Raw genomic sequence first — 21,764 nt, 5'->3', positions numbered from 1 at the left:
ATAGCAACAAGAAATCCTACAACCAAATTAATTATGTCTGGATTATGTAGGGACAGTATCCTTTCTTAAGATGTGCAAATAACATCACAGAGCCCCAAATGCTGGATCCTTTGCAAACACGTATACATACATACATACATACATACATACATACATACATACATACATACATACATACATACAGTGCATCTGGAAAGTATTTACAGCACTTCACTTTTTCCACATTTTATTAGATTACAGCCTTAGTCCAAAATAGATTAAATTAATTCTTTTCCTCAAAATTCTCCAAACACTCCCCCATAATGACACTGTGAAAGAAGTTTTTTCCTTAAATTGTATCTCTTGGTTGTGCTCTAAATTGTGCACTGTTAACTGTGGGACCTTATATAGACAGACCTTTCCAAATTAGGTCCAATCAACTGAATTTATCACAGGTGGACTCCAATCAAGTTGTAGAAACATCTTAAGGATGATCAGTGGAAATAGGATTCACCTGAGCTCAATTTTGAATGTAATGGCAAAGGCTGTGAATACTTATGTACGGGATTCCTTTATTTTTAAATTTGCAAAGAGTTAGGGTTAGAAACTTTTTTCATGTTGTCATAAGGGGGTATTGTTTGAGAATTTAGAGAGGACTGTGAATACTTTCCAGATGCACTGTACATACATACACCCCTTTGTAAAATGCACCACTTTGTAAATATCAATATGGAAAACTAGTTGCCAAATATATATATATACAGTACAGACCAAATGTTTGGACACACCTTCTCATTCAAAGATTTCTCTTAATTTTTATGACTATGAAAATTGTAGAGTCACACTGAAGGCATCAAAACTATGAATTAACACATGTGGAATTATATATATAACAAAAAAGTGTGAAACAACTGAAAATATGTCATATTGTAGGTTCTTTAAAGTAGCCAACTTTTGCTTTGATTACTGCTTTGCACACTCTTGGCATTCTCTTGATGCCTACTTTGAAGAACCTACAATATGACATATTTTCAGTTCACTTTTCTGTTATGTATATAATTCCACATGTGTTAATTCATAGTTTTGATGCCTTCAGTGTGACTCTACAATTTTCATAGTCATGAAAATAAAGAAAACTCTTTGAATGAGAAGGTGTGTCCAAACTTTTGGTCTGTACTGTATATACGTTTTCCTTTTTCTTCTTTTTTCTTTATTTTGCACTATTGTAATTTTATAGATTTGTTGTCCTTTATAATGTATGTCATAAGCTGCTGGAGGATTCACAGAGTAAGAATTTCATTGTATGGTATAAAAGACTGTTTCCTGTTTATAGGACAATAAAATCTTGGATCTTGAGTATTTGGCAAAATAAATAAGCCTTAAAATCTATAATTATTGATTGATTTGTAACTTCTTGACATTACAAGTCCACCCCCTACCCCCCCATTATCATTCATGGTTTCTAAGTTATTTTTTTAAGTCAATTGTTTAGAAAAACCAGATCCCTTCTCAATTCAAAGGTAGGTAAACAATCTCTGATCTGAGCATCCAAATGGATTGTGCATAGAGAGTATGTTTGATATGTAAGTAGAGACAAACAATAAATAATTTTAAAATCAATCTCATACTACACTGGATGCCAATGACATACCAGCAAAAGTCTATCTGCAGAATGCTTTACCATTTGGAGCCATAACCAAGATATAAGGTTTACACATTGTGGGAATTGCAATAATCAAATTGTTTGCTTACTGCATATCTCCTACAAAGGCATTTCTTCAAATAAGAGAAATGTAATGATGAGAAAGCAATAGACTGCGTTCATGTTTATTACATTCACTATTGTATTTCATATGTGCCTTTGATGTGACAGTGGCATGGGGATTAAAGAGATTAGTCCCAAAGCCCTGGAAATATAGGGTGTATTTCACTCTGTGTATTCATTTGACACAACCGTCAACAAAAGCCTGTGTGAATCTAAGAGGTCCCTGAAAAATCTGAAACCCATAAAAATACCTATGTTGTGTAAATATACAGTGAGGAAAACAAGTATTTGAACACCCTGCTATTTTGCAAGTTCTCCCACTTAGAAATCATGGAAGGGTCTGAAATTGTCATTGTAGGTGCATGTCCACTGTGAGAGACATAATCTAAAAAAAAAAAATTCAAGAAATCACAATGTATGATTTTTTTTAACTATTTATTTGTATGATACAGCTGCAAATAAGTATTTGAACACCTGTCTATCAGCTAGAATTCTGACCCTCAAAGACCTGTTAGTCTGCCTTTAAAATGTCCACCTCCACTAAATTTATTATCCTAAATTAGATGCACCTGTTTGAGGTCGTTAGCTGCATAAAGGCACCTATCCAAACCCATACAATCAGTAAGAATCCAACTACTAACATGGCCAAGACCAAAGAGCTGTCCAAAGACACTAGAGACAAAATTGTACACCTCCACAAGGCTGGAAAGGGCTACGGGGAAATTGCCAAGCAGCTTGATGAAAAAAGGTCCACTGTTGGAGCAATCATTAGAAAATGGAAGAAGCTAAACATGACTGTCAATCTCCCTCGGACTGGGGCTCCATGCAAGATCTCACCTCGTGGGGTCTCAATGATCCTAATGAAGGTGAGAAATCAGCCCAGAAATACACGGGAGGAGCTGGTCAATGACCTGAAAAGAGCTGGGACCACCGTTTCCAAGGTTACTGTTGGTAATACACTAAGAAGTCATGGTTTGAAATCATGCATGGCACGGAAGGTTCCCCTGCTTAAACCAGCACATGTCCAGGCACGTCTTAAGTTTGCCAATGACCATTTGGATGATCCAGAGGAGTCATGAGAGAAAGTCATGTGGTCAGATGAGACCAAAATAGAACTTTTGGGTCATAATTCCACTAAACGTGTTTGGAGGAAGAAGAATGATGAGTACCATCCCAAGAACACCATCCCTACTGTGAAGCATGGGGGTGGTAGCATCATGCTTTGGGGGTGTTCTTCTGCACATGGCACAGGGCGACTGCACTGTATTAAGGAGAGGAAGACCGGGGTCATGTATCACGAGATTTTGGGGAACAACCTCCTTCCCTCAGTTAGAGCATTGAAGATGGGTCGAGGCTCGGTCTTCCAACATGACAATGACCTGAAGCACACAGCCAGGATAACCAAGGAGTGCCTCTGTAAGAAGCATATCAAGGTTCTGGCATGGCCTAGCCAGTCTCCAGACCTAAGCCCAATAGAGAATCTTTGGAGGGAGCTCAAACTCCGTGTTTCTCAGCGACAGGCCAAAAACCTGACTGATCTAGAGAAGATCTGTGTGGAGGAGTGGGCCAAAATCCCTCCTGCAGTGTGTGCAAACCTGGTGAAAAACTACAGGAAACGTTTGACCTCTGTAATTGCAAACAAAGGCTACTGTACCAAATATTAACATTGACTTTCTCAGGTGTTCAAATACTTATTTGCAGCTGTATATTACAAATAAATAGTTAAGAAATCATACATTGTGATTTCTGGATTTTTTTTTTTAGATTATGTCTCTCACAGTGGACATGCACCTATGATGACAATTTCAGACCCCTCCATGATTTCTAAGTGGGAGAACTTGCAAAGTAGCAGGGTGTTCAAATACTTATTTTCCTCTCTGTACTTGAGCTGAATAAGTTAAACCAAATTCACTAAACAACGGCTGACAAAATGTATACAGCATATGAATGAATATACATAGCATTCTTTCACCTACTGGGTCCTTACTTTTCAGACATCCTGTACAGCTTGGACAGGAAAGAACTCGCAGAAGCTTTAGACTCTACTTCATCAGTGTGCTTTTCTTCTGACCACTAATGGTGCCGTTTGCTGTTTTTAGTTCCAAATATAAAATCCATGTAAATTGTTCATTTACAGCAAGTTAAATACAATGTACATTGCAAAAATTTTAATGTATATATAATAATATAAATATATATTATATTTCTAAACCAGCAGAAACTGTGTAAAAGTAGTAGTAGAGGCTGGGTGTGCTTTACTATCAGAGCTATCATCAGAGGCTGCATTTACGTATGTTTTAGTTGTAGGCTACCTGAGAGGTATCATTAAAGGCTGTGCTCAAGTATAGTTTAACATGAAAGATAATGTTACTCTTGGTGATTTCAGCATTATTCCCCCACTCAACAAACACAGGTTTTGGTTGTCATGAAACCAAAACTGTTACAGAAATGTTCTCACACCTCCCATCTCATGCCGAGGTTTGCACAAAAGAGAAAGAATCATATCTTTGCATTTCAAATCAAGGTTGGTCATTGAATGTTCACCGTTCAACTGGTTGCTTGATTAATTAGAGTAAAAGTAGTAAAAATTGTATTTAACCTGAAAGTATCATATTATTATAATAGTACTAGCTACTTATGTTTAGAATCTTCAGGGGAGAGCCAGTGGGAGAAGAGGAACATCGATTGAGTACATTTACTGCAGTTACTGTGTTTATAATATTCTTGAACAAAAGTAAATGTCCAAGAAAATTTAAGTGTCAATACATCAGTTTGTGAAAATAATTATTTAACTAATTACTTTTCATATGTTTTCAATTAACAACTCATTTTTCTAATTTTATTCTTTTATAATAACTTCATGAACATGAAGTAACTAATTCAACTAGCCCATACTACTCAGAATCTTCGGTCATTAAAGACTTCATTAGTTGCAAGTATTATCGCTTACATAGCACTAAATGCTGAAATAAACACTGCCAAATTATCAACATTAAATAAAGGAAAGAATGTTAGCTGTTAAGCAAATTTAGCTAACTGTTTTTGGGATTTCAGAAGTTTGCTCGGTTTACAATTTTTTTTTAAGTAGAGAAGGTCCGAGATCCCACTGGGCATTCCCAGCATTCTTTCTGTATTTAATCCAGCTGTTTACCACTGCCTCATCAAAAGTATTTTTGTTCAGAAATTCTGTTCGGGGTTATCAATTAGCCCTGGACAACTTCATCTCTCATGGTTTCTAGGATACTTCCTCATCACTTCAGGATGACTGATTGTAACGTAATTGCACTCCTTTATGTCCAACTTTTCCCAAAACGAACGAAGTTAGAAAGCACTGCATGAACTGGATGCTTGTCATACCATTTGAGCTGAAAGATTTTCTTATTATAGCTCAAGAAATCATGGTTACTTCTCTATGTATGAGCAAAAGGCTCATACAACTAGCCTAAATTTTCTCTCTGCTTTTAGCTGCATTGAGCAGTAAAGTGATTAATTAAAGTTCGACTTGTGGCTTGAATGGCTGGCTCTCATTGGTCCATGTCCAAGTCCACTTTTGCTACAGCTAAAGTAAATCTTGATGCCACATGGGTTTACTCTTGCTAATGGAGTTGTTGTGTACAAGGTGCTGACAGTGCTGACTAAAAGAATGACAGCCATACTATGGACCCCAATAGCCAGGTGAAATCACTATTAGGGATTTCATTTTTCATGAGTCTTGAAACCTCTTGTTCCAGTTTTTATTGTATAAACCTTGGTCATCTCTGCCATCAGGACTGGACATTTGAACTAGCAAATATTTTAAAAAGTACACACAGTACCACATAACTGGATTTGCTTCACATAAAAAGGGAACACAAAGGCCATATAATGGCTTTTAATTTTAAATACAGTTCACAAGCTACATTGCATTGCAAAAGTACTCATACCCATTGAGTTTTTCTACATTTTGTCACGTTATAACCACAAACTTGAATGTATTTTATTGGGATTCTATGTGATAGACAAACATAAAGTAGCGCATAATTGTGAAGTGCAAGGAAAATGATACATGGTGTTAAAGATTTTTTACAAATAAAAATCTGAAAAGTGTGGCATGCATATGTATTCATCCTTTAAATCAATACTTTGTCAAACCACCTTTCGATGCATTTACAGCCGAAAGCCTTTTTGGGTATGTCTCTACCAGTTTGCACATCTAGAGACTGTAATTTTTGCCCATTCTTCTTTACAAAACAGTTCTAGATGAATCAGATTGGATGGAGAAGCTCTTTTAACAGCAATTTTCAAGTCTTGCCAAAGATTCTTAATAGGATTAAGGTCTGGACATTGACTGGGCCATTCTAACATATGAATATTCTTTGATCTCAACAATTCCATTGTAGCTGATGGAATCATTGTCCTGCTGGAAGCTGAACCTCCGCCTCAGTCTCAAGTCTTTTGCAGCCTCTAATAGGTTTTTTTCTAGGATTGCCCTGTATTAAGCTCCATCCATCTTCCCATCAACTCTGACCAGCTTCCCTGTCCCTGCTGAAGAAAAGCATCCCCACAGCATGATGCTGCCACCACCATGTTTTATGGTGGGGGTGGTGTGTTCAGGCTGATGTGCAGTGCACTGCCACACAGCATTTTGCATGTAGGCCAAAAAGTTACATTTTGGTTTTATCTGACCACAGCGCCTTCTTCCACATAATTGCGGTGTCATCTACATGGCTTGTGGCAAACTGCAAACAGGACTTTCTATTCTTTTTTGTGAACAATGGCTTTCTTCTTGCCACTCTTCCACTAATAGTGGATAGACTCTCACCTGAGCTGTGGATCTCTGCAGCTCCTCCAGAGTTACTATGGGCCTTCTATCTGCTTCTTGGGTCAATGCTCTCCTTGCCTGGACTGTCAGTTTATGTGGACGGCCATGTCTTGATAGGTTAGCAGTTGTGCCATACTCTTTCTATTTTCGGATGATGGATTAACCAGTGCTCAGTGAGATGTTTCAAGCTTGTGATATGTTTGATAAGTCTGCTTTAAACTTTTCCACAACTTGATCCCTGACCTGTCTGGTATGTTAGTCTTCATGATGCAGTTTGCTCATTAATGCTCTCTAACAAACCTCTGAGGCCTTCACAGAACATCTGTAATTATACTGGGAAGTAAACACAGGTAGAATCTAATTACTAATTAGGTAACTTCTAAAGGCAGTTGTTTGCACTGGATTTTATTTAGGTGTATCAGAGAAAAGGGGGTTGAATACATACTTTATGCACATCACAATTTTCAGATTTTTATTTGTAAAAACTCTATAACACCATGTATCATTTTCCTTCTAGTTCACAATTATTCGATACTTTGTGGTGGTCTATCATGTAGAATCCCAATAAAATACATTTACATTTGTGGCTATAATGTGATAAAATGTAGAAATATTCAAGAGGTATAAATACTTTTGCAATGCACTGTAGTTGTTCTAACAATTATTTTCAGTTGTATCTTGTTCTGTCATATTACTCCACTTAACTTTTGACTTACATTAAATTATATACAAAAGCAAGCAAACAACAAAGAACATTTTTTCCTTTCATTCTACTTAACTTTTCATTTCAAAATACAAACAAGTGAAGAAACAAGTTTTTAAAAGGTTTGCCAATGTTTTTCACACCTTTTAAAAAGAAGAATCAACCGTTTCAAGAACAATAACTATCTGCTGGACAAAATGAAAGAAAAGTTCTATTGCAGGGCATAACAGAGAAAAACAGATGCAGGTTGTTCAGTTCCAACACTGAATTCCCTTCCAAAATGATGCTCAGTCAGAAAAGGTTTAGTTGTGGACTTTCTGGGTCAAAACAGAAGATTCCTACTGGAATTTGTTTATACGAGCCCATGTCAATGACATCCTCACAAAGAAAGAAGCCGATTGACAAGATGACGTTATCATGCTACAGTTATTTAATGCTGTTTTTTTTAACCAAAATGTACACCTTTATAACGTTTTCTATGCTCGCAATTAGTCACTTAATGGGGAAAAAACGAGAACAAAAAATAGATAACTTAAAGGCTACGGAACTCTCCTCACGTGCGATTGATAGCTGCATGGGAGGTCAAAATCTTGCAGGTTAACTGATGAAATGTCTTAAATTCTTTAAAAAATTATTTTTTAACATTTACAAACATCTTTTTTTGAAGAAAAAGAGAATAAACCAAATTAACAAATGGTCTCATAACAAACTATGTCTGCAAAAATAATGATACACAACTTAAAACATTAAAATGTTTTTCACTACTCACAAACAAGATAAACATTAAACAAAATAAACAAAAAACAAAATAGACAAGAACTGACTTAAACATTTATAATCTTACTACTTACCAAAAACAGTGTTGCCTTACTTTGAAAAGGCTGACCAGTGTGGGGGTGGTTGGGGGCATGGTCACTATAAAAAATATATAAATTTTAAATCAATTAAACTTGAAGTTATTCACACATTTAAATATATCTACAGAAAGTAGTAGAATTGACTTAAATATTTATAGTAGTACACCCTTTTTTAAACAATTTAAATATGTTGCAATTAAAATGATTAATTCGATATAAAATACAGGCTAAAAGTGTACCTAAATGATCTATCATTAATACTTGACTATTATTTATTTATTTAGGGGTAGTGTTGTAAGTTTATAATGATGATCAAACGATAAAAAAATTGTTTTGCTCTTGTTTTGCCATTTGCAATTTTTAAGAAACTGCTTTAGTATTAAATGAATCTTTATCCTCTTCCATCAAACTTTAGCAATCTGGACCTCAGACTGGGTTACAGTTCATCTTCCAACAGAACAATGACCCTAAGCACACAACCAAGATAACAAAGGAGTGACTACAGGACAACGCTGTGAATGTTCTTGAGTGACCCAGCCAGAGCCCAGACTTGAACCCAACTGAACATCTTTGGAGAGATCTGAAACTGATATACTACTAATACTTTCCAGATCACTGTTTATTTCTGGCATTTGGCAGATGCCAGACAACTGCAACTTTCTGTGATCTCTTTATATAACTGAGCAGAAAAGATTTAAGGGACTTGCTCAAGGGCCCACCACTGGCATCTTGTTGCTGGGATTTGATTCCATGACCTTCTGATCAGAAGTCCAGCATCTTAACCACTGAGCTACCACTCCACATTCATTTTTATCTGCTTGCGCCAAAAGACAATGAAAGGAAAAACAGCACTACTTAGTACAATGTCCCAAAACAGAAGACCTCGTTTGCAGTCACTGGCAAGAGAAATGAATATCTTGCAGCTAATATCTTGGGCAATGTTGTGAGCTATTTGATACTTCTGTAAAACAATATTGATTTGGACTATAGTGTGGGCCATACTCTAGATCTTTACCTACTGGACCTTTTTGGAAATTATTGTTACATTAGTCAGTAGGAACAAATGTTTTACAAAACTGGACCATGTCACTCATTTCTCACAAAATTCCATTCAAGTGTTAGAAATATTCAAATCAGTTTACAGTAATGAAATAAACTTCATGTGAGATCATGGGAACCTTCATCCTTCATTTTGTCAGCTCTAGTATAATAGGGACCTGCTGACTGGTAGGTGTTGAAGCGGCAGTTCGGGAGAAAATTGAAGATAAAGACAATGTATGCCAAGACCTATGAGATACAGTATGTTGAATTCAAGCCCATAGTTAATATTCGCTTATGCCTTAAAGCAGAAGTGGATGCAATTTTTTGATGCATAACTTATGTTGTGCACTGTGGGCTACTGTTTAGAGATCTCTCTGACTACACTAGATTGTATGTGAATTAATATATGGTGATTTTTTTCCCCCCCTGTTTTTAATATGTCAAAGTAAAAGATTCAGATCTGCTGGTTTTTGTGTTATTCGGAAAAAGTCACGAATGGACCTTCAAATTTGTCTAGTCAATAAAAATGGAATGCGCTATGAATGTTTGGCTTGAGCATCATCATCAGTTAAACTGTCCTTGTGAAGATGTTAGCTGTGTTTGTGTGTGAGACATAACAATCAGCCCTGCCATATAAACTGGAAAAAAGACATGAGCTCATTTCCTTTGGCTTCATGTGAATCAAGTACTAAAACTTAATGTGTATGTAATGTTACATGTTGTAATTTGTTTATGCATTTTTAAGTGCGTGTATGTTACACACATATATTTAAGCTTCATAAATCCATTAATCTCACAGTATTTTAAGACTGTAAACATTTTTGCAATGATCATTTGCTGTAAAAAACTAAACTAAAAATTATTTGTAAACTGATGAAAGCTTTCTATAGGGAGACATTAATTAAACATTTTTAAAAGAAATATCCAGTTTCAGTGTCAGTGACAGTCTTTAGGACAGAAGATTTTGTATGACAAGCTACAATTTTAAAACTAATTTTCAGAGAAAATAAGGAGAAAGTCCGATGAAATAATTGCTTTAAATAGTTGCTGAGATGTGAGTCATAGCAGAAATGTACAATTCTTGAAAACTTTCCACAACATTAATGTACACATTGGACAGCTTAATACAATGACTTCATGAGCATGGTCATGTTCATTTCAACCTGCAAAAAAGTTTTTTAAAGTATTGTTCCTGAATTCTCTGGGCTTGCAGTGGATATCACTGGGGTGGATTAAATCATGCAGATAAAAGTCAAGAGATTCCATTATAAAGAAAAAAATATGACCTTATTTTTTTGTCTCTGGAAAAAAAATATGATCTCTGTAACTTTGACCATGGCATGCTTGTTAGTGCTAGATGGATTGGTTATTGAGTTTTCCAGCAACTGCTGATGGGACTTCACACAGTTTATACAGAATGACGCAACAAACAAAAAACATTTAATGAGTGGCAGTTCTATGGCAGAAGCAGCTTGTTGATTTGAGACGTTGGAGAATGGCCACCTACAGTTTTCAGGTCACTCTTCACTTTTTGCTCTACTGACTCCCATTCAGTGCATGTGTATAGAGGGAACTTAAAATGCAAGCTCTATGTGGTGCAGTTTCACAAAATCAACAGTAAAAAAAGCTGCCTAATTTGCATATTAACATTTTATGTTTTGACATTTTGTCATATTCATAGCATGTGTCTAAAAAAAATCATGCTGAAAGTCTAGGGTGACAAAAAACTTCCAACAGGTCTTCTTTAACTCTCCAGTTTTAATGAGCCTCTGCACACTGTAATCACAGATTCGGAAGAGGAAATTGGTCAACTATTCATCTACTCTTAGTCCACCTGCCTCATGATTATGTTTATGTAGTTGGGCATGGGGTCCCCATTCACCAGGTTGTGGACCTGTACCTGATTTGTAATGTTTATTTTATTTCCATTTCATTGACTTTTGTGGTCTGACCATTTTCCCCTATGCCAATTTCCTGCTCTTGTTTCAGTCATAGTTTTTTTCTTTGCATCAATAACTTAAGACCAATTGATTCTGCATTACCGTGAGTTAGGTTACATTTTCTTTAGATATGCCATAATTAAAATGTTAATCATATAATATGTAAAATAGTAATATGATATAGAAAAAGATGGAAAAAGGGATACTTTTTATTGATCACATATATAATACAGCAGTGATACAGGGCCCCTTGGAGAATAAAGGGTTGAGAGCCTTGCTCAAGGGCCAAACGGTCCCAGCTTGGCAGTGCTTGAACCACCAACCATCTGTTGAGCAACCCAGAACCTTAAAAAAACTGGTCTTGCGTGAAACTGGTTTGGTCAATGGTGCAAAAAAAAAAAAAACAAGTTTATGGACCGAGGCAGCCCTTGTGCGCGCATGCGCATTCTCAGCCACCTTTCTGATGAGTTTCTGTAGTTGGGCGGTGAGAGAGGGGGAAGAGAGGGGAGCGAGCTCGTGAGGGTTCCCTCATCCATCCGTCCGAGGAACAGAAACTCCTCGAAACAACGAAGCTGGAGTTGAATGTAGTGCGGGAAATCTGAGTTCCGACTGGTTTCAGGTGGTGTGTGGGACCACCAGCCGGGGGTCGTGTCCTGTTTGTGGATTTGGATGGTTTCGCGCGACTGAAAGTTTCTGACAGCACGTTTCGGTGAGATCGACGGCGGGGAGCGCGCTCGCCTTTTCTGTGCGCGCGCTGGATCGTGGCAAATTCTATTGTAATGTTAAAATCAAAATGTCCGAACTGGGAAAAGGGCTGACAAACAAGCTAGATTTTTTTTTTTACTTCTTTTAAAATTTAGCCCTATTTTTTCTTTTTTCTTTGCGGCTTGTGGAATATATTAATATATATATCGTTTTTAATTGCCTGTAGAAATGCTCTTGGGTTCAGTCTCGCTTCAGGACTCGAACGTGGAGAAATGACTGAAGCGACGGAAGTGAACGCTGCTGGTTTTACATATTCAGTTTGTAAAGAGGAAAGAAAAGCACAGAGCAGGTCGCGGGACATCCTTCCTTTCCTGCGAGAGCTTTTTCGCCGAACCGAGTTAGCGCAGTAGACCTCGGGAGAGTGAAACTATGGACGGAAACTCGGTGTTTGTTGAGGCTTGCTTGCTCGGCGGAGCTCCGTGGGGCTTCACGCTCAAAGGCGGCCTTGAACACGGCGAACCGTTAATCATCTCGAAGGTACGTATGTGCGGCTGGTTATAGTGGTTATCGGGTTAAAAAAAAAAAGGCAACAACACCACGATAGTTCTTTTCACCCGGGATCAGTGTTTCAAAAACCATTCATCTTCTTTTCCCCCCCTCTCTGGTCACTCGTCGCTATGGTGACCCGAACGCGTGGTGTCCAGTGACGTCAGATCGCGACAAAATTCGGGTAAAAAGAAGCCGGATTTTGGAGCTTATATGCTGAAAATATCAATGGGATTGCTGTTAAGCAGGAAATGTAGATAGAGTACACCTTTCTTATACTCCAAAACACATTTCAGCAGGAACAGGACTCTGGATCACTTAATGTAAAAACACCTACAGTTCCTACATGTTTGACATGCTCACTAACTGCCTTCTATTGAGCATCCCAGCAGTAAGACCATAAGGAGGGTGAGTTTCCACCTGTCCATCACAGTGCATCATTTACACACTCATACACTTGTTCACACTCTCTGGAACACCTCCAGTTTATTTTAATTTTAAATTTGTGTAGCACTTTTAACAATGGATATTGTCCCAAAGATGATGTATAGGCATATGTATCGGCATATTATAGGCATATGTAATATATATATTATATGCCTATAAGTTTATCTCTAATGAACAAGCCAGTGGTGACAGTGACGTGGAAAAACTCAGAGAGAATGCATCAGAGGAGAAACTTTAAGAGGAACCCGGCTCAATCAGGCTCATCCCCATCTAGATGACACCCAATGACCATTCATTATAGTTCCATCATTATTGAGGTGTGCTGTTCAATGAACTGTTCACTGATGGACACTTAAATGCAGAACTCTTCATGCAGATTGCAGTTCGAAACCATTGTAGTAGACGGTTGATGCTAATTACAGTTTATATCCATCCTCATCGTTCTTGAGTTGCTCAGTAACTCAATGGCTGTTTAGGCTGTTCGTGTGGAACCATCCTCAGTTGCACAGACTGGTCTCCAATTCAGGAAAACACCATCCAGGGGTAGGGGGTCAGGATGAATCAGGTAGACTAGGAAAAAGAAAAAAGGGACAGAATCATAGGTACCGTAGGAGCATAACAGAGAGGGAGGGAGAGATTGTAGCTTACCCACATGTTTTTGACTAGTAGGAGGAAACTGGAAATCCCACAGGAAATCCACACAATCACAAGTAGAATGAATATATATATATATATATATATATATATATATATATATATATATATATATATTTCTATCCGACAGTGCTGTTGAATTCCCAGGTCTAATTAATCAGAAGTTTTTAAAGGTTTTCTACAGCATCAGGTTTTCTTAGAACAGTTTTCCGGCACAGTATACTGTACTTTCATTGGTGAACAAGGATTTTGAAGTATTTGTTTTCTACCCTATGAGACGTCATTGTTATCTAGAATTCCTTCTTACTTTCCAGGCAGAAAACAAAAGCGATTGCAAAACAATATATGTAGGAAACTGCTGGAATTTTTCCTGTAATGAGTCAAGGGCTCAAAATCACTAGATACTAATTAAGGAGTACAAGGTCAGATTCCTGGTGTGGCCCCTAAATTTATGTAACAAAGCATGAATGCTAACATTCATGAAACTCGCTTAATATTACAGTGGCTTATGTTAAAAAAAATGTTTTCCATTTTCAAACCAAACAAATAAATGTAATGTACAATTGAAAATAGTTCCATTAATCGATTAGGAAGATAAGAGGCACGTCCTCTTGCAAGCCCTGTGACATCTGCGAAAAGTGTTTATATGTTTGTATTTTTATTTTTCAATTTGTCTAAGCGTGTAATATGTGTGTGATCAGCGCAAGACATGCATACCTGTTCATGAAAGAATTTGGTGCTCGACCTATACGTGACAGAAATTAAACGATTCAGAGGGATAAGAACAAGAGAGGAAGAGAAGAGTTAGGAAGCATCTCAAATCTCTGTTTTGTTTTCCATGCTTGTCCTTTGTCTTTATTCATCTCTGATCTTTGCCTTTCATATCGCATTGCTTTGTGACAGATACAACAAAAGCATGTGAACCTGAGCTGAAGTAAATCTGTGCACTGATGACTCAGACATATGACTACATACTGATACAATGTCATTGAATAAGAGCGTTATAATGCCAAAATCTTAATTAATTTTTTCCGTTAACAAAAATAGCCACTATTAGACAATTCAATAAAAAAATAAAGCCAAAAACTATACATGAAAATGCCACTTTATGAACCAGTTTGGTATTTGATGTCTTTATAGCACAGATTTCTCATCAATATGAGCATCATTGCTACACACTTGTCACATGCACATTTATGCTGTCAACCACATCCCAAAGGAGCCGAACTCAGTTCAGATATGCTGACCAGAGATCCCACTGAACTCATTGTCAAGTTCATGAAAACGGTTTGAGATGACTTCATCGCATGGCGTAGTTCGTATCAATGTGCAGAATAGGCGGGAAAAAAATTCCGAACACTATTTCCCAGACCATTACAAGACCAGCAGCAGCCTGAACTGTTTACACAGAGCAGGTTGGGTCCAGGGATGTAGTTGATGATCTTGATATCTGATGCTCTGTAGAATATAATGCATGAGTAATGCTTAATATATCTACATCGTTATGGAAGGGTGTGCACAGTCGAAACCACATCATCAGACAGGTCCTTACATAGAATTAACAGTGGAGCAAAAAAGAAATGTTGAATTCAACTAATTTGGTAAGTGTTAATATACTGGTTGGAATTATATTTTGTTTAAGCTTTTTTATTAATTTTTTTTGACAGAAGTACAAAATGTACTTTTCGAAAACAAATCTAAATGACATGCAATGACATTGGACAGCTATTTCTTATTATAGACAGTTCTGCAAAATCGTCCAACGTTACTGAAAACGATGTCATTTATTCATTCATTCTCTCGTTGTTATAGTTTATGACAATTGTGAAAGAAAAATCTGAATGTCAAAATTTATAAAGGAGAAAATTATATGCATTTAAATCAAATATTTTCATAGAAACAATTTTAATGCATTACTAAATTTTTTAAAATTTATTAATTACCATCACCATGCTTTAAACTCTCGCATAAAATGTTGAACGACCCAACTATTTCTGAACATTCTGCACATAATGACCAGCATTATGAATTGTATTTGATAATATAATTTCTAATAGAGTATCTGTTCTATTAGAATAAATTTAAATAGATCAGAAAATATAGACAAAATATAAGCAAATCATGAAGGTAATACAGGGTTTTTGTAAATCACAAACATTTTGTTAAATCATTCATTCATCATTCATTCATTTTCTCCCGCTTATCCGTAATTCGGATTGCGGGGGCAGCAGTCTAAGCAGGCCCCCGCCTTCGACTGCTGCCCAATCCTCACAGCACCGTCCCTTACGGTCCCTCCTGCAGGTGGTGAGCCCACGGGAAGGCGGCCCCATGTCACTCCCGACGTCACGGACCTTGATATTTCCCTCGTAAGGGACCCCCGGAGCATAGAGGGTTAAAGGCCTTGCTCAAGGGCCCAAGAGTGGCAGCTTGGCGATACCGGGGCTTGAACCCCAGACCGTTTTTGGAATATTCATGAGCTTGGATGTCTTTAATGTTCTTTAATGCACTGGCGTCCCACGAATGGTGTATTTATGCCAGTAAAAGACCGTAAGTATATATTTGGCACTTAGGTGCTGATAACTTGACCTTTTTCTACATTGTATATGACAATGTGGATGACATTCTAACGGCGTAACCCAGTTCTGTGCTCCGAAGCGTAAATCAGTTGTTGATAGAGCGTCATTTGGGTCTAGTGTTTAGTGTAGCTTTAATGCTGGTGTAGCAGTAGAACAAGGTCTGAATTCAGTGTGGTGTTTGTGGCTTTGATGTCTTGCTGGATGGCTGGGCTTTTGTGCTGTTTGTAGGGCTGAATGGGTGAACAAAACTGAAACAATAGCAGCGCAACCCCCCAGTACCACAAATACGCACACACACATGCACACACCCACTCTGTGACCCTTGAGGGGATGAGCGACAGAGGAGATAAGCAGCAGCAGCAGCAGCAGCAGCAGCAGGATGAAGTGGCTGAGCTTAAAAAGGCAAAGATTTATTTTAGAAGAGTTAGGAAAGTACAATGAGACATCTTTAACACTGTAAAACTGTAAGTGAATATTTTATTATGTATAATATATTTTTGTTTTTTTTACTGAAAAATGGCGAGACAGAGAAAATGGGTAAAAAAGAAAACTTCTGAAGCTTTAGAGGTGGGAGGATAAGACTGACAGCATGAGAGAAAGTGAGAGAAGTTAAGGAGGTGAAAGGCTTGCTGTGTGCTGATGGAAATGTCACCATGTGGATTCTTTCACTGCTTCACACTCTAATCAGTGCTGGCTGTGTGTTTAGATGTCAGCACCATCCTCAAAAGGCACAAAAGCAGCCTCCCTCTTGATTTACTTCCTAAGAGAGGAGGAGAGGAAAAGATGATTTAACATTCTTCCTGTTATCAACATATTTGATTACGGTCATATAAAAAAAATTAAATAGTCAGTTTGTCAGTGACTATTCAGAGTATAGTCTCCTTATAAGTGTGTGAACAGTGTTTTATGAGGTGGTATCGAAAAAGTTTAGAGACTAATGGTGCTCACTAGTGCTATTCTGACCATGCCTGTCACCACGTCTGCCACCACAACTATTCTGCAACTTATGCATGATAATCGTTGGAGAACAATGATAAACATGATCATACTTCCACACTCACTCTACTCACTAGATTTGGCTCCTGTAGACTTCGCCCTCTTCCGAAGATGAAGATTCTGCCCAAAGGTCACATTTTTGACATCATTGCAGAGATCCAGCTTGAATTGCAGAATGCTTCGAAGCTTGAGATGCTTCGTAAAGAAGACTTACAGGACATATTCCAGAAGTGGTTGTAATGCTGGGAGCCCTGTATTGCTGTGCAAAGGGGACTATTTTGAAGGTGATAGTGTGTAAATATATATATATATATATATATATATATATATATATATATATATATATATATATATATATATATATATATATATATTTATATTTATGGGTCTAACGATACACGTACTTGTATTAATATTTTCCTGTACAGGGCTTTCGGTTCCGTTAACAATGCAATCCATTTTACGTTTTAAGTTCAAATCTGGGTTTAACTTAGCCATTAGGGGGGAACAAGCCAGTGCACTCTTAGTGCCGGTCCCAAGCCTGGGTAAATGGGCATCCAGCGTAAAACATGTGCCAAATCAAATATGCGGATCACAAATGAGAATTTCATACTGGATCGGTCGAGGCCCGGGTTAACAATGACCGCCACAGGTATCGTTAGCCGACAGGGTACCGGTGGAAATTGGTTGCCGAAGGAGGAGAAGGAGAGGAGGAAGACGTCTACAGAGACGGCAGGGAAAGTAGCAGTGCAGGAGAGTGGAGGTTCGGGTTGGTACTTTAAATGTTGGTACTATGACGGGTAAAGGGAGAGAGATAGCTGATATGATGGAGAGGAGAAAGGTAGATATGCTGTGTGTTCAGGAGACCAAGTGGAAAGGGAGTAAGGCCAGGAACATTGGAGGTGGGTTTAAACTGTTTTATCATGGTGTGGATGGAAAGAGAAATGGTGTAGGGGTGATTCTGAAGGAAGAGTACAGTAAGAGTGTAGTGGAGGTGAAGAGAGTTTCTGATAGGGTGATGATTGTGAAGGTGGAAGTTGAAGGGATGATGATAAATGTCATCAGTGCCTATGCTCCACAAGTTGGCTGTGAGATGGAGGAGAAGGAACGATTCTGGAGTGAATTAGATGAAGTGGTAGATGGTGTACCTAGGAAAGAACGATTGGTGATTGGGGCAGACTTTAATGGGCATGTAGGTTAAGGGAACAGAGGTGATGAGGAGGTGATGGGTAGGTATGGTTTTAAGGAGAGGAATGTGGAAGGGCAGATGGTGGTAGATTTTGCTAAAAGGATGGAAATGGCAGTGGTGAACACGTATTTTAAGAAGAAGGAGGATCATAGGGTGACATATAAGAGTGGAGGGAGGTGCACACAGGTGGATTATGTTCTGTGTAGGAGATGCAACTTGAAGGAGATTGGAGACTGTAAGGTGTTGGCGGGGGACAGTGTAGCTAGACAACATCGGATGGTGGTCTGTAGGATGGTTTTGGAGGGGAAGAAGAAGAGGAGGAAAGTAAGGATTGAAAGAAGAATAAGATGGTGGAAACTGAAGGAGGAAGAGTGTAGTGTGAGGTTCAGGGAAGAGGTCAGACAGGGGCTTGGTGGTGGTGAAGAGGTGCCGGATGATTGGGCAACTACTGCAGGAGTGATGAGGGAGGCAGCTAGAAAAGTACTTGGTGTGACATCTGGAAATAGAAAGCAAGACAAGGAGACATGGTGGTGGAATGAGGAAGTGCAGGAGAGCATTAGGGGAAAGAGGTTGGCAAAACAGAAGTGGGATCGACAGAGTGATGAGAAAAGTAGGCAGGAGTACAAGGAGATGCGGCAGCAGGTAAAAAGGGATGTGGCGAAAGCCAAGGAAAAGGCATATGAGGAGCTGTATAAGAGGTTGGACACTAAGGAAGGAGAAAAGGATTTATACCGATTGGCCAGGCAGAGGGATTGAGCTGGGAAGGATGTACTGCAAGTTAGAGCAATAAAGGATGGAGAGGGAAATGTGTTGACTAGTGAGGAGAGTGTGTTGAGAAGATGGAGGGAGTATTTTGAGCAGCTGATGAATGAGGAAAATCAGAGAGAGAGAAGGTTGGAGGATGTGGAGTTGGTGAAGCAGGATGTAGATAGGATTAGTAAGGAGGAAGTGAGAGCAGCGATTAAGAGGATGAAGAATGGAAAGTCGGTTGGACCAGATGACATACCGGTAGAAGCGTGGAGATGTTTAGGTGAGATGGCAGTGGAGTTTTTAACCAGATTGTTTAACAGGATTCTGGAAGGGGAGAGGATGCCTGAGGAATGGAGAAGGAGTGTGCTGGTACTGATCTTTAAGCATAAGGGAGATGTGCAGACCTGCAGTAACTACAGGGGAATTAAGTTGATCAGTCACACCATGAAGTTATGGGAAAGAGTAGTGGAAGCCAGGCTGAGAGAAGAGGTGACCATCTGTGAGCAACAGTATGGTTTCATGCCGAGGAAGAGCACCACAGATGCCTTATTTGCTTTGAGGATGTTGATGGAGAAGTATAGAGAAGGACAGAAGGAATTGCATTGTTTATTTGTGGATTTAGAGAAAGCGTACGACAGGGTGCCGATAGAGGAGTTGTGGTATTGTATGAGGAAGTCAGGTGTGTCAGAGAAGTATGTGAGGGTGGTGCAGGACATGTATGAGGACAGTGTGACGGCAGTGAAGTGTGCAGTAGGTACGACAGACTGGTTCAGGGTGAAGGTTGGACTGCATCAAGGATCGGCCCTGAGCCCTTTCCTGTTTGCAGTGGTGATGGACAGGTTGACGGACGAGGTCAGACAGGAGTCTCCCTGGACTATGATGTTTGCAGATGATATTGTGATTTGTGGTGAGAGTAGAGAGCAGGTTGAGAAGAGCCTGGAGAGGTGGAGATATGCGCTGGAGAGAAGGGGAATGAAAGTCAGTAGGAGTAAGACAGAGTACATGTGTGTGAATGAGAGGGAGGGCAGTGGAGTGATGCGGTTGCAGGGAGAAGAGGTGGAGAAGGTGGAGGAGTTCAGGTACCTGGGGTCATCAGTGCAAAGTAATGGAGAGTGTGTTAGAGAAGTAAAGAAAAGAGTGCAGGCAGGGTGGAGTGGGTGGAGAAGAGTGACAGGAGTGATTTGTGATAGTAGGGTATCTGCAAGAATGAAAGGGAAAGTTTATAGGACTGTGGTGAGACCTGCGATGTTGTATGGCTTAGAGACAGTGGCATTGAGTAAAAGACAGGAGGTGGAGCTGGCGGTAGCAGAGCTGAAGATGTTAAGGTTTTCGTTGGGAGTGACGAGGATGGACAAGATTAGAAATGAGTTTATTAGAGGGACAGCACATGTAGGATGTTTTGGTGACAAGGTGAGGGAGGCGAGATTGAGATGGTTTGGACATGTGCAGAGGAGGGACATGAATTATATTTGTAGAAAAATGCTGAAGATGGAGCCACCAGGTAGGAGGAAAAGAGGAAGGCCAAGGAGGAGGTTCATGGATGTGGTGAGGGAAGACATGCAGGTAGTTGGTGTGAAAGAGGCAGATGTAGAGGACAGGGTGGTATGGAGACGGATGATCCGCTGTGGCGACCCACAGGTAATGGTAATGCTAATGGGAGCAGCCGAAAGAAGAAGAAGAAGAAGAAGTTGTTCAAATCTGGGTTTCCTCATGGACGTATAAAGTGGCGGACTGCAAGTTTGTTTAGTCTCAGCATCGCACTTCAAGCAGTAATAGAAACTACAGTTAGTGCAGTGTCAGGCCCTACCGGAAATAAGATTTGTTTTGCGCATACATTAAAAACACTAAAGAAGCAATAGCGCTAGCGTTAGCCGCTAACCAGGAAGTGATGATTCAAGAATTTTTTTTCCAACTTTTTTCTTCGAGTTGTATCCTGCGTATAACTATGTTTGTGACCAAAAAAAACCATTTTGAATTTATTGCACTAGCGTTAGCTTCCTGGTTAGCGGCTAACACTAGCACTATTGATTCTTTAGTGTTTTATGTCCAGCTTCAAGAATTTCTCTTAAAAAAATCCTGACAATTCCACATATCGAGGGAGTGAATGAAAGATGGATAGAAGGAATGAAGATATTTATTAAAGTCTGCTGAAATAAGTAGACTAGTTAAGTGAAAATATCTTTAGAAAATTGTATTAAATGTTAATTAATAAAAAATAATTAAATGTAAAGCACACATCTAACATACACATCTGTATTACCCAAAAGGGTCTAACAAATCTAAAATATTTTATAAAAAAATGTCCTTTTATTTAATCAATTTAATTTGTCAATAAAATTAATCTCTCAGTTTAATCAATAATTCTATTTTACGAAAATATTATAAAATATTTTATATATTATTTAACCAAGTAGGCATTTAATAAAAAAAAATGTAAATTGTTCAAATGTTGATGATCACAAATATTAATAATAATTAACTGCATTAATACAAAATAAAAACAGACCGAACTATGAATTTTGTGTACGTGTGTATGTTTTGTGTGTGTGTGTGTGTGTGTCTGTGTGTGTGTATGTATGTATATATATATATATATATATATATATATATATATATATATATATATATATATATATACTTGCAATCAAATATATTCAACCCCTAAACAGTTATTTTAAAAAAATGTTTTAAAAATCTTTTTAAAGTGCAGGATTCTACTTTGGACGCTTCTTAATGAGTTTTGGTGATACATAAAATAAACACAGAAAATGTATGATGTAGTATTTGTGTGTAACAGTATATTTTGTTAAGATCG

At 38.3% G+C, this 21,764-nt stretch overlaps 1 protein-coding gene and 1 long non-coding RNA gene across 5 annotated transcripts in view; one reads left to right on the top strand and one right to left on the bottom strand.

The window, feature by feature from the left end:
* Window positions 1-21,764, bottom strand: part of LOC310739423 — a 195,388-nt gene that overhangs the window by 32,908 nt on the left and 140,716 nt on the right. The window lies entirely within an intron of this gene.
* shroom3 (shroom family member 3) overlaps window positions 11,532-21,764 on the top strand; it is a 95,331-nt gene continuing 85,098 nt past the window's right edge. For 2 of the 4 annotated variants that reach the window (XM_083565327.1, XM_083565322.1), the window contains exon 1: window positions 11,556-12,328. In XM_083565327.1, the coding sequence (XP_083421453.1) occupies window positions 12,221-12,328 (108 nt within the window). In that variant the 5' untranslated portion in view covers window positions 11,556-12,220. Of the gene's footprint in view, window positions 12,329-21,764 lie in introns of all 4 variants that reach the window. The other 2 variants (XM_083565326.1, XM_083565325.1) reach the window with 2 other exon arrangements.

This window comes from Silurus aristotelis (assembly GCF_946808225.1).
Source record: "Silurus aristotelis genome assembly, chromosome: 16".
NCBI lineage: Eukaryota > Metazoa > Chordata > Actinopteri > Siluriformes > Siluridae > Silurus > Silurus aristotelis.
This window is presented reverse-complemented; position numbering and strand designations above follow the sequence as displayed.